General features: G+C 55.0%; 1 protein-coding gene and 1 long non-coding RNA gene across 2 annotated transcripts; one reads left to right on the plus strand and one right to left on the minus strand.

Moving 5' to 3' along the window:
- Positions 1 to 580: 580 nt before the first annotated feature.
- On the minus strand, positions 581 to 12,181 carry LOC101446748 (calcium release-activated calcium channel protein 1). The gene is made up of 2 exons (XM_004451324.5): positions 11,831 to 12,181; positions 581 to 1,329 (listed from the first exon to the last, which is right to left on the minus strand). Exons 1-2 carry the CDS (start codon positions 12,128 to 12,130, stop codon positions 727 to 729), a joined length of 903 nt encoding a protein of 300 aa, XP_004451381.1. The 5' UTR covers positions 12,131 to 12,181; the 3' UTR covers positions 581 to 726.
- Positions 12,182 to 13,628: 1,447 nt separating this feature from the next.
- On the plus strand, positions 13,629 to 16,896 carry LOC131274561 (uncharacterized). The gene is made up of 2 exons (XR_009181814.2): positions 13,629 to 14,119; positions 16,552 to 16,896. It is a non-coding gene; the product is annotated as an uncharacterized lncRNA (long non-coding RNA).
- The last annotated feature ends 268 nt before the right edge of the window (positions 16,897 to 17,164 follow it).

The following is a 17,164-nucleotide window of genomic DNA, read 5'->3' on the forward strand; positions in this document are numbered from 1 at the left end:
CAGGTGGGAAATTTGAACATGGATGTTAACGTTAGATACTGATATTGAATCAATGTCAAAATTTCTGAACTTGATCGTTGAATTGTGGGTAGGTAGAATGACCTTGTTTTTAGGAGGAAGTATTTAGGTATGAAAGATCACAAATACCGCAAATAAAACATATGGTTCAAGGAAAGACTGTATGTATATATTTCACTTAGTATTCTTGCAACTTTTCTGTAGGTTTGGAATTTCTCAAAATAAAATGTTGGCAACATTTAAAAAAAAACTTTGGGAACCAGGGGAGAAAAAGACGGAGGAGCCCAGACCCAACAAACACAGACACAGGAGGAGCTGTCCCTTAGAGTATATTTGTGTTCACACACACACGCACACTCGGCTCTGAACAGGGAGGGAGCTCGAGACAGCAAGGTCAGGAAGCGTGCAGGTGGCACTGCGCAGGGAGGCACAAAGGGAGCCTTTGTCCCTGCTCTGGCCCCCACTGCCTCCCAACAGGAGGTGAACCTGGGTCTGGAAGGACAGGAAGTGCTTACTGTCTTAGAAGAAAATTTCAAAGTGCAGCAATTTCTCTTAAAAAAAAAAACAACCAACCCCCCTCTCTTCCCTCTACTCTGCCCCCTGAGGAAAGCCCAGCCCCCTGCACAGGCTGTCCTTGAGGCTGGGGCAAGACAAGGTCATGGGGAAGAGGTCAAGGCCAAGGCTCTGAAACGCCCCTAGCGGGGACGCTTAGGCGTAGTGGCTGCCAGGTGTCAGGGGGTGGTCCCCTCTGTGGTCCAGCTGGTCCTGCAAGCGGGCAAACTCGGCCAGCTCATTGAGCTCCTGGAACTGCCGGTCCGTCTTGTGGCTGACCAGCGAGCGGTAGAAGTGGACGGCGAAGACGATGAAGACCAGGCCGAAGGGGACCATGATGGTGGTGGAGGCGATGGCGGCCGCCTGGCCCGGGGTGATGCCGCCGCTGCTGCCGTTGGCAGCTGCGCCGCCGGCGGGGGGCTTGCTGGTGGGCCGCGGCTGGCCCGGCTGCTTCTTGAGGGGCAGGAACTTGACCCAGCAGAGCAGCACGACCTCGGCCAGGAAGAGCAGCGTGCCGATGACGGTGGAGAAGGCCCAGGCCAGCTCGATGTGGCGGTGCATGCGCTCGTGGGGCGACTCCTTGACCGAGTTGAGGTTGTGCACGTTGCTCACCGCCTCGATGTTCGGCAGGATGCAGGTGCTGATCATGAGCGCGAACAGGTGCACGGCCACCAGCACCGTGGTGCAGGCGCTGAAGGCGATGAGCAGCCCCGGCGGGTAGTCGTGCTCAGCATCCAGCTGCACCTCCACCATGGCGACCTGGGGGGCGGGAGGGAGGCGGGTGAGCGGCAGTGTGCACCCACTCTGGCGCTGGGACCCTGGGCAAGTCCCTTGGCCTCTGGGAACCTCAGTTTCCACATGTGTGTAATGGGGATAGTAAGAGCTGCCCACTTGGGGATGAGAAGGGGCAGGAAGTATTGAAGAAAGAAGGCTGCCCGGATTTGAATCCCAGCTCTGCCACACACTAGCTGTGTGTCTCTGGAAAAATCACTGAACCTCTCTCTGAGGCTCAATTTTCCAATTTTGAAAGAGGGATATAATATCAGTTCCTGAGACTTTTAACAATTTAAATGACAGCTCCTGGCAGACGGAAAACACCTTCCAAATGGTAACCATGCCTATCCCAGCTAGGGATTAAAAACCAAACACAGTGGAAGCAACCCAAGTGTCCACTGACAGAGGAATGGATGCTCAAAATGTGGTGTATCTGGGAAGCGGACTTGGCTCAACAAGAGTGTCCGCCTACCACATGGGAGGTCCAGGGTTCAAACCCAGGGCCTCCTTGACCCGTGTGGAGCTGGCCCATGCACAGTGCTGATGCGCGCAAGGAGTGCCGGGCCACGCAGGGGTGTCCCCCGTGTAGGGGAGCCCCACGTGCAAGGAGTATGCCCCGTAAAGAGAGCCACCCAGCGCAAAAAAAGTGCAGCCTGCCCAGGAGTGGCGCCGCACACATGGAGAGCTGTCGCAGCAAGATGATGCAACAAAAAAAGACACAGAATCCCAGTGCCCTTGACAAGAATACAAGTGTACACAGAACACAGCGGGCGGCGGACTTGACCCAGTGGTTAGGGCGTCCGTCTACCACATGGGAGGTCCGCGGTTCAAACCCCAGGCCTCCCTGACCCGTGTGGAGCTGGCCCATGCGCAGTGCTGATGCGCGCAAGGAGTGCCGTGCCACGCAAGGGTGTCCCCGCGTGGGGGAGCCCCCACGCGCAAGGAGTGCGCCCGTGAGGAGAGCCGCCCAGCGTGAAAAGAAAGAGCAGCCTGCCCAGGAATGGCGCCGCCCACACTTCCCGTGCCGCTGACGACAACAGAGGCGGACAAAGAAACAAGATGCAGCAAATAGACACCAAGAACAGACAACCAGGGGAGGGGGGGAAATTAAATAAATAAATGAATCTTTAAAAAACAAAAACAAAAAAAAAACATGGATGAACCTTGAAGACATCATGTTGAGTGAAATAAGCGAGACACAGAACAGATATTGTATGATTTCACTTCTATAAGATACTTAGAATAAGCAAATTCACAGAGACAGAAAAATAGATTACAGGTTCCAGGGGCAAAGGGGAGATGGGGCGTGGAATGGGGAATTATTGCTTAATGGGAGCAGTTTCTGTTTGAGTGACAAAAAAGTTTTGGTGATAGATGGTGGCACAATACTACGAAGTAATTACTGTCACTCAGTACTGAGAACCACTGCTGTCAAGTGGTTAAAATGGGAAATTGTGCTTTACACATTACAATAAAAATTAAAAGCAAAACAAAACAATGAAAGCCCAAGACCTAAGTTTGAAATTACTGCAAAATAACAAGTGAAAGAGAAAACAAAAACACAAAAAAACCCACCTCCGCCCCACTGGCCCTGCACTCCACGCCCAAGCAGAGGCTTCTCTGCGTCCTGCTCTGGTGACAATGAGGGGGTGGTGGCAAGGTGAAGGCCCTCCAGGCCCTTTCTGAGAACACAGTGCACCGCTGGACAAGGAACCGAAGAGAGGCTTCCCGGAAGGATGGATTGGGCTGCCAGCAGTCTGAGGCCGGTGGGCTGGGACCCAGGGGAGGGCAGGGAGGCCAGAAGCCCCAGGGCTGTTTCCACCCCGGGCCAGGGGCCCAGGCCCCAGGGCTGACGCAGGCACTAGCTGCTCCCCAGTTCCTGGAGACCTGTGGACACAGGGTCACCGGGGCACGCCCCAGGCCTGCTACCCGCTGCTTCTCACCTGGGCCTCGCAAATCACCCCCATGCAAAGCGGCCAGCTCATCAGATCAGAGCTGGGCGCAGCGGGTGGTGGGCATGCTGCCAGGGTCTGCTGAAGCCAGGGCTGGAGGGGCTGGGGCAGCGGGTGCTGACGGAAACAATCCCATGGAGGACAGCACCTGTTTATCAAGTCTTCGTGCAGTGGATGCCAGGCTCAGGGTGGAGAGTGCCTGCAGCTGGCCCTGGGCCCTCCTCCGTCCTGGGAAGTGGGGTGGTGTGACCTCCTCCCCGCCCACTCTCTGCCCGAAACGCGTGGCCCTGTTGGAGAGGGTGTGTGCCCAAGACCTTTCATTCCCTGTGCCCCTGGGCCCCGCAGTGGCCGGGAGGGCAGCTCGGCGCAGAGGTGGGGAGCACGGGCTCTGGACCCAGGCCACCCGGTTCACACCCTGGCGCTGCCCTTTATTCGTCTGTGGGCCTTTCTGTGCCTCGGTTTCCCCACCTGTCAAGTGACTGCAGGCCTTATCGGAAGGGTTAAGCGGGTTAATCCATGTAAACTACGTAGCGCCTGGCTAAATGCTACAATACTAGTGGACCTGTACTAACAATGAGACTTACTGTGAGTACGATGTTGAGAAGGCTCACCCCTAAACCCACTGTTACTACACGAACCCTTTTGAGGTTTCTACCCTCCTGCAGGAGCGGTGTGCTCGGGCCGAAAGGAACCCAGGACCAAACCTGCAGACCTGGGCTCTGGCTCCAGAACCTTCCCTGCTCCACTGTGTGACCCTGGGCTCCCACTTCATCTGTCATATGGGGGATATGGTGAGAACAAGGGCCGGACACCTCAGGGAATCTGGCAAAGATCACGGACATGCTCCCTGAAACACCCACGCGTAGCCAGTCACAGGATTTCCAGACAATTTCAAGTGGATTCGCAGACACCGCCACCACCACCACCCTTCCAGAGTTTTGTCTAAAACGTCCCAGAATTGGGGACTTTATGTCCATTTCAGCCCAGATGCTTACAAAATGTTTCAGCCTCACGTAAATCAGGGGCAGCACCATCAGAGTTTCTACCATTTTAAAGCCACTGGCGGCCTGAAGCCAACCCCGAGAGCCAGCGGGTACGAGGGTGAGGTACTGGGCGGGGGCTGCAGCCCTGGACACTGGGCGTCAGGGCAGGTGTCACGCAGGCCCCCGGGGCACGGGGTGGTCTCTGTCCTCAGGCCTCCCACGCCTGGAGGAGGGAAAGGGGGGGCACCGTCCACTACCCCTTCCCCGCCCCGCACTTCCTCTTCCTGTTTTGGCCTGCTGCCCCGGATCCTGAAACCCAAGAAGGGCAAGCGAGAGAGGCCCACTGCTTGGCTGACCCGGGCCGCCAGCTACTTATTCATTCACCAGAAATGTCATGACCCCTTAAGGGGCCAGGCCCCAAGCTGGGCGCTGGGCATGCACAGGCTGCGTTCCCACCTGCTCACCACCTGGTGCTTCACCTGCGTCACATGCACCCCCGCTTGGCCTGTGTCTCCTTCCACCCAGGCGTGAAGAGCCTAGACCTGGGGCCAGAATCTTGGCTGTTCCTCCACCGACAGAGCTGGGGACCAAGGGGCCAGTTTTTAACCTCTCCGGGCCAGTTTCCTTGTCTATAAAAGGGGGTGATGAATGGACCTACTTCTTGGAGCTGTTTCGGGGATTCACTGAGTTCATGAATATGACGCCCTTATGGCGAGGCCTGGCCTGTAATAAACTCTATTTAAATATCAATGACTATTAGCAACATCATTATTATTCTTTGATAAAGGAGGAAACCGAGACTCAAAGAGGTGAGGTCAGCCACCAGGGGCTGGGTGGGGGTGCTGCTGTTGCATGGGGTAGCCTGGATCCGAACTCAGGTCCACTTGGTTCTAAGATCCACGTAAATGGGGGTAACAGGAGGCGCCCCTCACACTGTCGCACAAATGAGGCCTTGACGTGTGTTTATTTGGCACGGGGCCTGGCATACCAGAGGTGGTCAATAAATGTTAATTCAAAAGAAAAACCTGGGGCTTGAAATGGAAGAGCAACTGCCTGGAGGAGGCCCGCAGCTCAGGCTGCAGAGAACCGCCCCCCACTCTGGGCCTGGCCCACCCCATTCTCAAGCTGCCCCAACTACACCGGGAATGTGTGCCTCAACCCACAGCGGGCCAGGGGGCCACCGCCGCAGGAGAGAGACCGCCTCCCCAGGTGTCACTTCCATAGGGGCAGCTGGGGACAAGCTCCCCGAGGTCTGGGAGGTAAGGGGGCTGGGCCCCCGCCGCCCCCCTCCCCCCGCCCCCGCCCCGGGGGGAAGAGGAAAGGGCCCGCCACTGAGCTCCACTGAGCTCCGGAAGACACCCTCTCTCTCGCTAGACCCTACAATTCCCGGAACCCCAATCACGCAGGCTGCCTACTGGCTGCCTACAGGTACCGTTCCCATGTTTGGAACCAAATTCAGCGCCACGAGGCTGTGTAAAAGAAAGATGTAGAGAGAAGAAAGGAGCAGGGCACTGAGGATTCATCAGATGAAGCCCGCTCATGGGAAGAAGCGCTGCTGCCTTTACCCGCAGGCTTGCTGCTCTCAAAATCTCCCCCCTGGCGGGACCCTGGGGCTCTGGGAAAGCAGAGTATAGCCAGGGGGGACGTTGCAATTCTGGCAGCCAACTCCCAGGGCCTCAGTCGTGTCCCAGAGCGATCAGATCAGATCAAATTGCACGCAGCTTCACAAGGTAAATATAGCCAGAGAGCTGAGTCCGGCAACCCAAAATAAACAGCTCCCAGCCGGCCGGGGCCTCTTGAACCTGGCCGCAGGGGTCCTTAAGGGACAGGAAGGGTGAGAGTGCCATCCACATCTCAGACTGGTCCACGGACCCCCAGAGGGGACGCTGGGGATGCCAAACCTCACACAGGAGCTGAAGAAAAGGACCACAGACCCTTCTAAGGCTGGGGCCCGGCTGCGCCTGGCAGGCATTCGCCCACCCTGCCCAAGGGCCGCCTACCTCACCTCATGCCTGCTGCGTTCCACCGGGACCCTGCTGCCTGCAGCTGGGAATCACGGCTTTCCTTCTCCAAGTCCAGGCCTTCTCTTGTTCCCCCTTCTAAGGGGTGGGTGGCCGCAGTCACCCAGGCCACCTAGAGCTGTCTGAGCCTGCAGCCCCACCTCAAATGCAAACCAGTTATTAAGAGCCGACTGGGGCCTAGACCCATGGTTCACCGACTTAGACCACTTGAGGCCCCGGTATGTCAAAGGTGTCTATAAAGAGAAACAAACGCATCCCTAACAGAAACAAACGTTTTACCAGACGAGACTTACCCTCGAAGCACACAGTATCTCCTATTCTTCTAACATGTGATGCATGCTGCGACTTGCTATTCCACTCTTATTTCATTGGGAAGAAAAAAAAAACAAAAACGCTGGTTGCAGCTCACTAAATTTACATCAAGGCCACTAATTAGCTGCAACCTGAAGACAGAGGGAAAAAAAGACCAGGCCTAGACTATCTTCACTTGGCCAGGTCCACTTCTCGAGTTTTTGTTTTCCAAGTCATCCCTGTTCCCTGGCCTCCCAGGTTAGGACAGGGGCCTCTGTCCATTTGTGGAAAATATTTATTGAGAACTTACTAGATACCTAGTAGTTTTCTCGTTGCTGGAGATAAGGGAGGGAATAAGGCAGCAAAATCCCTGCCCCGAGGAGAGGTGTGTGCAGACACTAAGCGCTTAAGCAAATAATTATTTTCAGACTGTCACAAGTGTCTTTCAATCAACGCTTGCCATCACCGCACTTATCAAGCGGGGTGTGATGATATAATAGGTCATGTTTCCTCTGCTTTATCTCTCCAGCATCTAGCCTTGTGCCTGGCCCCTCAGAGGCCTCAGGAAAAAGGCTATTGAAGAAATACATGAAGACAGCCGACCCGACTTTTGGGATGGTTCAGGCCACAGCATCCAAGACATATATGGGGAAGGAGTCTCGGTGAGCCACTGAGCATGGAAGATTGTATTAGAAGCAAGGTTGGAGATCACAGCTTAGACCGGGCTTTGGAAACTATGGCCCGCAGACTGTGGTTTTTGTAAATAAAGTTTTATTGGCACACAACCATGGCGGTTCATTTACATAGGTATGTGGCTGGCTTTCCAGCTACAATGACAGAGGTGAGTACTTTCTACTGAGACCGTGTGGCCCATAAAGCTAGAAATTATTTACTGTGTGGCCCTTTACAGGAAAAGTCTACCAACCCCTGTTCCAGACCAATGCACCCTAAAGAGGGCACTGCCAAAGAATAGTCCCGTGAGATTTTCCTCTGAAGAAAACATGCTATGGCACATCAGTTTGAGATGTCCCTTCCGGGTAGCATATTAAAGGCCTCCGTGACGTCCCACCAGAGAGATCTGTGGACTTTTAGCGCAGCCTCTCTTAGCCTTATTTCTCCAAGGGAATCCTCTTCCTGTCCCTGCCAATACCATACTGATCAGCCCAGGAAATCCTGTGTGGAGTTTTTCACTAGCCCAGGATCCAGCAGCCAGCAGGCGCTTCACACTGCTCCCAGTTGAAACTTCCAGAAATACACCACGGGTACTTGTAAAGTTTCACAAAAGGCTTTTCTCCTGGGCAGGGAGCTTCTTCCCCTCTGGGATACTTGGCAAAATTCCATTTATACATAGCCCAGCATGCAAATCCAGCATCTCAAAGACGTCGACGCCCAATTATCAACAACTAAGGGGGTGGTCAGTGGTTGAGGGGAAAAAGAGGGTGGACTGCAGGTTACACGGACCATGGCTTGCTTTCTACTAGCTGGTACCTCCAAGAGCTGTTGTGAGGACTAAATAAAAATGAATAAAAAGGGCCCAGACTCTTGCTTGCCATAACATGTTCAATAAATAGTAACTACCATCATCACTGAACTGATCATGGAACTCCTCTGCTCCAAACCTTTGAGAGCTTCAATACAAGATTTCAAACTCCCTAAACAGCCCTTCGAGGTCTCCCGCCATCTTGCCTGTGCGTCTGTCTGTGCTATGTACGCCCTGCATACCACTGACTCAAGCTACACTGGTTCACATGCCTTTCCCCAAGACCCTGTCGTTTCTCATCTCTGTAAATTTGTTCATGTCATCTCCTCTGACCAGGAGGCTCTCCCCCAAAGCCCTAACACTTTAGTCAGAGCTCAATCCATCCTCAAGACTTCACTGGAATCACATTCTTCTAAATCAGCTAACCCTTTACAGCACTTACCTTGGACCAGGTGTATCCTCAGTACTTTGCAGATACTAACTCACAGGCAAGCCATTCATCTAGGACACTGCACCGACCCTCACCAGGTAGGTAGGAAAACCACAAGACATGTACGTGTGCAATTTGGCAGTGTCCAGCCCGAATTGCAAGAGCTCAATCAACACCAGCTATGATGACTACAATCAGGAGTAATAGTAATTTCTTGTTCAACTCCATGCCCCCAACCTCTGAACACATCTCAGAGGCTCAATAATGTCTTTTGATTTGAGCCCTAACTCATTTTCACAGAAACACCAAGCAATTTCTGAACCCGTTCTGGGACCTGGGAACAAAAAGGGCAAAGAACTTGAGGAGGCAGATAATCCAAAAATAATTGATCCCAGGTCGTGGAAAGCATTTTGTTTACAGCAGTAGGCTGACCTTCCCAATTATCTTCTGCTTAGGTTTACGTTACAGAGCTTCCCTTCCCAGCAGGCCACAGCCCTGAAGAGGTGGGGCTGAAGCTAGCTGCCTCTTGTACAGAGGTAAACCAAGGCACAGCCGACTGAACCACAGCCTACAAGGGTACCCTGGGCTCAAGGGTCCCCTGTAGGATGCTGCTCATATGCTCCATCCAGGGGCCCTTGTTTTGGATATTATGTTGGACTGGGAGGCTGAGCCCAGCCAAGGCCTGTTGTTTCCGGGCATGCTGTCGAGAGTGAGAATCTTGCTGGCACATCAGAGAGGGTGTAGCCAAGGAGCACATCATCAGATCCTGAGAATTCCTCAACCCTTCATGGGCTTAATCCAGCCACGGGCTGGGCCTTCATTCAAGTCCACGGGAGAGCAGGATCTTTGCCCCTCTTGGTAGATGAGAAAACTGGCCTCAAAGAGGTAAGCCACTTGCCTAAGGCCACACACCTTATACCCAACACTACACAGAACCCTGGCTAGGCCCTTCCACATACAGGGTGGGGGTGGGGGTCTCTCAATTCCTCCCAGGCTCCTTGGGGACCATCCCTCAACCTCACCTGGTAAGCAGTTGAGCTTGGCCTCCATCCTACCCCTGGAGCTCAAAGTTCATGCCAGTCCCTCTTGTTTTCCAGGTCTCTAGGAAGGAAGCCCTCTGGGGGCAGGAAGTAGGTTGTGCTGACTCATTGACCAAGGAATTGTAATCCAGGAAACTCGTTCACCCTTGTTACCATGGCGTAGCTGCCAGCATACCCTCTCCTCCTGCTGGCCCGCTCACAAGGCTGGGTGTCAGCAGTGGGGGTGGGGTGCAATCAGATCGGCACTGCTGGTCCCCGATCCCATCTCTCCTCCTGGAGCTCCAGCCTCAAGCCAACGCAGTTACCTTCTTCCAAAGGCTCCCCCAGACTGGAGGCTGCCATGGGGTTCAGCCCTCCCTCGCCTATAGAACTCTGGCCTCCACCAGCAGAGCCAGGAGGTATTCTCCACTCGGGCTGGGGAAAGCAAAGGCCCCCAAGAGGCAGTCTGGGTGAGCCGCCCCTACCCCATGACTTCCCCACGCTGTTTTTAGCAAGAGGAAGAAGAGTCAACACTTGACTACGAGACTTGAAGAGAGGACTTCAGAAGACAGGAAATGTCACTCATTCGATCTGCACTCTCCTGAAGGGGCCTGGGGCAGGTTAAACTGCAACTCCAAGAAAGTGGGGAAGTCCACGCACCATTTTAAACTCCTGTAGTGAGGAGCTCACCGGTACTGGTGTCAGCTTCTCCCACCTCCCACCCCGATCCCCAAAGTTGCAAAACTTTTTTTTCCCCCTGCTAAAAGCAACTTTTGCTGTTTCTCATGCCCTCGGCCTGGTCACAATATGTCCCTGGCTGGACATCTATCAGTGCTCAAGAAACCACGAAATATGGCACGAGTGGGTCAGCAATGTTGTTCTGGACGCCAGCTGACCTGGGTTCAAATTCTGTTGTGTGTCCTTGGAAAAGATCCTTCACAAAAATCATCTCAAAGGGTGGCCGAGGAGCTAGTAGGGGAATTAGGAAGCCCATACACTGCCCAGCACGGAGTGAGTGCTCAGGAAGTCTCAGCTCTTCTTAGTGATTCTTCAGGCACATAGAAACTGTGGTTTCTTAGGGTTTAGGACTAAGAAAAGAGAATTCCGTCATGTTGACCTAGAGAATACCACTCCCTTATACACACCCGCCTGGGGAGATTCGGATTCTCTCACCGGCTCCCTCAACTTAATTCTCAAAGTCAGAGAAACTTTAGAGTAGCAGCCCTCATTTCAGAAACCGCCCAGAGACGTAGAGTGGTTTGCCCAAGGTCACAAAGGCAGCGCGTGGCAGAGCTGGGAGAGCCATCAGGCACGCTCCTGGATCTCCCTGGCCTTTCCAATGGGGCCCAGCGTGCTCTGAGCCCTCTCAGGGATTCTAGAAAGTTCCAAAACCCACTACAAAAGCCCACTTGTTTGGAGAACACAGGAGCGATGCCGGCACACTCCCTTCCCAAGAAAACACAAATGGTGCCGCCACTCCCTCCCTCACGGCCAAGGGGGTGCGGTTGCAGGGAGTGGTCTGGGCCAGAGAGACCCAGGAGCACAGGGGGTGGGTGGAGAGACCCCACTCAGGCAGGCTGATGTTACCCAAAGTGCTGCTGCCGACTCGTCCTGCAGAGCCCAGACCCGGAGACAGGCCTGAAGTTTCCACAGGGAAACTTCTCCAGCCCGCCCTGCAGGCCTCACTCGCCTGCACGCTGAGACCTGGGGCTGACGGGGGAGCACAATGTGCCTGCCCCGAAATCAAGAAAGGGCCCGTTCAGCAGCAACCCATCCCACCCCTCCTCCTCCCCACGCAGTGACTCAGTGGAACTTTCTTGAGAAGAAACTGAGGGTGGGGAGTGGCTGTCAAACCCCAGGCTTGTGGAACAGGGGGCTCGCTGATTAAACAAGGCCTCAGGCGTGGGGCCCCAGGGCGACAGCTCTGCCGCTCTCCTCACCCCCACCTCCCGACACTGGTCCTCAAATGGATCAGACCCTCGGGGGCGTTCTCTTCCTGAAAGCACCTGGGGCCCTCTTCTTCCAGCTCTCGCTTTGGGGGTCCCTGGCTCCTGCTGTGTTCCTCCCCCCTGGCTGTCTCAGGCTTGCCCACCTGCAGGCACCTGAGTCCGCCCCCACCTGGGCCATCTCTCCGGCTTACCCCCGCCCGATCGCAGACATCGGGTGTCACTAGTCGCCCGCTCAGGTCCGGCACGTGTGGCCCCTCTCCAGCGCCCAAGGCCGCCTCCAGCCGCCCGCTCTTGCCCTCACCCCCTGCCCGCCCGGAGGGGAGGCCCCGTCGGGGATGGGGGCGGGGCGGCGCGAGCTCACCATGGCGAAGCCGGAGAGCAGAGCCGAGGTCCGGCTGGAGGCTTTGAGCTTGGCGCGGCTCAAGTAGAGCTTGCGCCAGGACAGCGCCTGCATCGAGTGCTCGTTGAGGCTCATCACCTCGGAGTAACTCTGGCCGATCCAGTCGGGGTAGGGGAGGGCGGGCGCAGGCGGCGAGGCCCCGGGGGGCTCCCCGTCCCCGCTGCGGCGGCGGCTCCGGCGGCTGCCGCTGGAGGTGCTGCCGCCGCTGAGCGCGAGCTCGGGGCTGCTGCTGCTCGGGGGCGGGGCGGGCTCCGGATGCATGGAGCACGCTGCAGAGGCGCGGGCCGGCCGCACGTCCGCCGGCCCCTGCGGCCGCCGCCGGCCCCCCGCGCGGGCCCGGCCTCGCCCCGGCCCGCCTCACAGAACGAGGAAGAGGCGGAGGAAGCCGCCGCCGCCGCCGCCTCAGCTCGCAGGCTCGCGGCGCCGCTCGCCAAAGCCCCAGGCGGCCGCGGCGCGAGCCTGCGCGCCAGCCTGCGGCCCCGAGCCCCGGGCCCGGGACCCTCGGCGCGCGGCGCGATTGGCCGCCGCCCCGGGCCGATTTGCATGTGCCCGCCCACGAGGACGGCCGGCCCACGAGGGGAGTGGGCGGGGCCGGCGCGCGTCACGTGAGGCGTCTCCTAGGCTAGCACCGCCCACAGCCCCGGGCGCGGCGCCGCCCTCCGCCGCCTTCTTCCTGGAAGCGCCCGGCGTCCGCCGGCCGCGGGCTCCCGGCACTTCGCGTGTCACAGCTGCTCGGATGGCCCTGCTCCCGGAACTCGGTCTCCTGGGTCGGGCCGTTTGAGGTCACCTCTGGGAGCCTTCTGAAGCCCATTTTCCGCTTGGAACAAGGTGGCCCAAGGTCTGCAGGAAAAAGAGCCGGCTGAAATCGAGAGATCAGCTAGGGTTTATTGAGCACCTACTGGGTGCCAACTCGCTTCTAGGCGCTGAGGGTAGAGTGGTGAATAAAATGGACAAAATCCCCTTACCTCGCCGAGCTTTCATTCTAGTGGAGGCTGGACGCTCTTAAAAGAGTACATTATTTAATATATTCTATATATATAAATTGTGTAATAGTTTTGAAGATGTATCGACAAGATAAAGCAGGCTAAAGGGGACGCGAGCTCGAGGGATACGATTTTAATTTTAGACTGCTCGGGGCAGGGTTACGTTTTGTAAGGCGGGAGGTTTTGATCTGACTGTTCACTTTCCTCTTCCCAGTACAAATCCCCAGAGTGAGTGACGCATTGGGCAGACACCCGATAAGTATTTTTTGAATGACTGAATCCACAAACTCATTCAGCAAACGCTTACTGAGTACCTATTTAAGTGTTAAGCCCAGGCAGTCCAGGAAAAAGGGAACCTTCTTGGAGCTCGTAGTTTAGTGGTGAGAAGAGGCTATAAACCAGTAAGTTCACACCTTTCTGAGCAGGTGACATTGGAGCTGAGACGAAATGAGAGGAAAGCCAGCTCTACAAAGCGCGTGAGAGGAACTTTGGGGAGGGGGGGGGACAAAAAATGCAAATAGCTGAAACAGCCGCAGCTGACTGTTGGGGCCTAGAAGCCCAGGTTAGCTGCGGAGGAGTGGGAAGCAGAGGTGGCGTGGGGGTGGAGGACGTCCGGTTCCCAGCAACACCTCACTGTGGTCCCAGCGGGGCTACAGGCGCCCACTCCATACTCGGCGCTCAGTAAATGTTTGTTGAGTGAATAAATGTGGGAGAGACAGGCATGAGTGACGCTTAACATAATGAGCCCATAGTCTAGTGGCAAACGTGTGGCATTCCCCACTAGTGATGTGGAATTTAAGTCCTGTCACCACTAGAGAGCGCCCCTCCATCCACTCACCATCCAGGAGCAACTAAGGCTTCCCTTCCCCCGAACGACCTCCGGGATTCCCCCAGAGGCCTTTCTAAGTGTTTTTATGAAGAGTTGGAGCTCGGAATTTTGAAATTTCACCCCACTGGGCATGCTTCTTTGAGGTGGCCTTTGCACTTCCTGTTCCTTACACTGGCCATCTGCGTCTCAGCGCAAATGTCGCCTCCTAAAGGCGGCCTTCTTTATCCAAAGTGGCCCCGTGGCACTTTCTGTCACCTCCCTGGACTTTAGTTTCCTGCCCACCACGGTATCTGAAACCGTCCAGTTGATTTTGGACTGTCTGTCCTTCCAGCGGCAGGTGAGCGTCCCGAGAGCAGAGCTCGTGTCTTCCTCTGTCACTGCTGTCTCCCCAGGCCTGGCACAGCCGGGGACTCTCCACGAACACGTCCAGCGGCTGAAGTAAGGGAACGTCTTCGGGGCCCGAGAACGGCCGGGCTTTGGAACCGGGTGCAAGCTCGACGTGCGGGGGTGGACCCAGGCCGCGGGGCTCCAGGGGACAGGGCTGGACGCTGGGACGGGAGATTTGCAGATCCGGGAAGAACACCTGCAGCAGCGGCTGCGAAGGGGCCTTCGGAGTGGGGAGGGGACCACGCTTCCCTCCTCCACCTCCTCGCGCCCCTCTCCTCGCCTTCCGATCCCCTGGGGTTTGAATCCCACCCTGTGCGCAGAGCCGAAAAGCGAAAACCGCAATCCGCCGTGGGGGTGGCTGGGTCTGGGCCGTCGTCGTTCCCCTCCCCCGCCCCGGGGTCCTCGAGCGCTGCGGGGCCCGCGGGTAGTAAGCTGTCCTCTGCCCTGGGGAGAGCCAGCTGGGACCGTGACACGCACCAACCCCCATCCCCAATGGAGAAACTGAGGCCCGGGTGAGCGCCCTTTGCCAAGGGACCCGAAGCAAGCGGGGGGCGGAGAGGGGGAAGGTGAGAATCCGGATTGGGACTCCCTTTGCCCCCAAGGCCGCCAAGGACCACGCTTTCCTCCCCCTAGTGGCCGGGAGGTGTGCCTCAGCCCTTTGGGGGGTTATTCCTGAAAAGGCCAATCAGAATTTTCCAGTCGCCTTTAGCGCCAGATGGTGTAGGGACCAATGGGAAAAAGGACTAGTTAAACAGACCGTGGCCCAGGGCTGACCCAAGAAGGCCTGAGCTGCCCTGCGAGGCAGCAACCTCCATCACATGGGGTGGAAAAAAGAAAGTATTAATCGTGGGGGTGGGGTGGGGGGGTGATCCCACCCTCTGCATCAGACTCTCCCGTAACATGCAAATTACGGTTTTAGTAAGTTCTTCCAGTAAATTTGAGCTGGGTGATTTTATTTTATTTTTAAATTATCTTTTAAATAGATGACACAAAACCTACATTTAAAAACAGAAGAGGTTCCCATATACGCCACTCCCCACTCCGAGATGATTTTAAGTCTTTTAAAATTATAATCCTAAAAGCTGGGTTGGATGTTCCCTTACAGTCAGTTTCAGTGTGGCCTTGGGCAAATTACTTAACCTCTCTGGGCCTGGCTGTTTTTAGGTAAAATGGAAATATTACAAATTACAAATACCTATTTAGGAACCCTGAACTTGGACACCAAATCACGCCCATAAACAGATCCTTGGAAGGGGTAGATCTGATGCCCAGCAGAAGTGGAACCACTTTGCCCCTCCCCACCCAACAAAGAAGCCTCAGGGAAATCCCATTTTCAGTTCTAAAAGGGAGCACTTTGTCCCAGCCCATCATCACCTGCCTGTTTATTGCTTTTCCCATTTTTGCCTCCCCTCCGATTACTCTAAAACTTGGACCCCCAAAATTACTACTACTACTAAAAATAGCCCCTCTGTGTTGAGCTCAGGTCTTTGCAGGACAGAGCTTGTATACCTCTGGTGATGGGAAGTTCATTCCTTCCAGCAGCCATGTACTTCCCTCTCCCTTGTTTCTAACAGTCTAGAAGCTTCCCCTCGATGAAGTTGGTACCTGTCTTCCTGTGATTCCCTCCGTGTGTCACACACAATGTGTGAAATTCCTTTGCTGCCGGTGTCAATTCCACCAGGCACCTGGAAGGCAGCAATCCAGAGGATTTTCACAGTTGAAGAGTTGGGATAAAGGAAACAGTTAAGAGACTGTCAAGGGACTGGTTGCAAAAATCAGAATTGGGGTTTGGACACTAGACTCTGGTGTTAATCCCAAAATGATTATCCGGGCCTAGGTCTCCGCAATCACCCACGGGGAGGGGACTGCCCGCTTTGCATCCCTGCTCCCCAATTCATGGGCATGTAGGGCTCACTCTCCCCTTCTGGTATGTGCTCATGCCTTTTATGGTTAGTGTGTTTATGTCCTGGCTAAGAAATCTTTGCCAACCTCGAGGTCATGAAGAAATTCATCTATGTCTTTCTTTAAAAAGCTTTATAGTTTTTGCTTCTCTTTTTTTTTTAATTTTTAAAAGATTTTATTTAATTTATTTCTCTCCCCTTCCCCCCCCCATTGTCTTCTCTCTGTGTCCATTAGCTGTGTGTTCTTCTGCATCTGCTTGCGTTATCGGGTGGCACTGGGAACTGCATCTCTTTTTGTTGCGTCATCTTGCTGCATCAGCTCTGCTGTATGTACGGTGCCACTCCTGGGAGGGCTGCGCTTTTTTCACGCGAGGCGGCTCTCCTTATGGGCACACCCCTTTGTGTCTCGGCACTCCTTGCAGGTGGCAGCACTGGGCATGAGCCAGCTTACCACACAGGTCAGGAGGCCCTGGGGATCGAACCCTGGGCCCTCCATATGGTAGACAGACGCTCTGTCAATTGAGCCATGTCTGCTTCCCAATCTGTGATACATCTCAAGCTAATTTTCTTTTTTTTTTTTAGGTTACCGGGGCTGGGGATTTAACCCAAGACCTCATATGCGGGAAGCCGGCACTCAACCACTGAGCCACATCCCCACTCAAGCTAATTTTTGAGAGTAGCATGAAGTAAATTTTCCTCATTGAACTGCATTGACATTTTTGTCAAAAATCGGGTGGCTATAATGAAGGTCATATCTGAACTCTATTCTGTTCCATTGATCTAGTGGTCTCATGCCAATAAGCACTGTCTTTTTTTTTTTAAAGATTTATTTTATTTATTTTTCTCGCCACCCCTGTTGTCTCCTCTGTGTCCATTCTCTGTGTTCTTCTGTGTCCGCTTACATTCTTGTAATGCAGCACCAGGAAACTGTGTCGCTTTTTTTGTTGCGTCATTTTCTGCATCAGCTTTCCGTGTGTGCGGCACCACTCCTGGGCAGGCTGTGCTTTTTTGGAGCGGAGCGCCTCTCCTTGCAGGGCACACTCCTTGCGCGTGGGGCACCCTTATGTGGGGGACACCCCTGCGTGGCACAGCACTCCTTGCAAGTGGCAGCACTGCGCTTGGGCCAGCTCACCACATCGGTCAGGAGGCCCTGGGTACCCAACCATGGACCTCATATATGGTAGGCGGCTGCTCT

The sequence above is a fragment of the Dasypus novemcinctus genome, chromosome 19 (assembly GCF_030445035.2).
Source record: "Dasypus novemcinctus isolate mDasNov1 chromosome 19, mDasNov1.1.hap2, whole genome shotgun sequence".
Classification (NCBI taxonomy): Eukaryota; Metazoa; Chordata; class Mammalia; order Cingulata; family Dasypodidae; genus Dasypus; species Dasypus novemcinctus.

Excerpts from the sequence above, each read along its gene's own strand:
- LOC101446748 (XM_004451324.5), bottom strand. The coding sequence starts at position 12,130 with ATGCATCCGGAGCCCGCCCCGCCCCCGAGCAGCAGCAGCCCCGAGCTC. Across the intron at positions 1,330-11,830 it reads TGCTCTCCGGCTTCGCCATG|GTCGCCATGGTGGAGGTGCA; the intron begins GTGAGCTCGCGC and ends CCCGCCCCCCAG.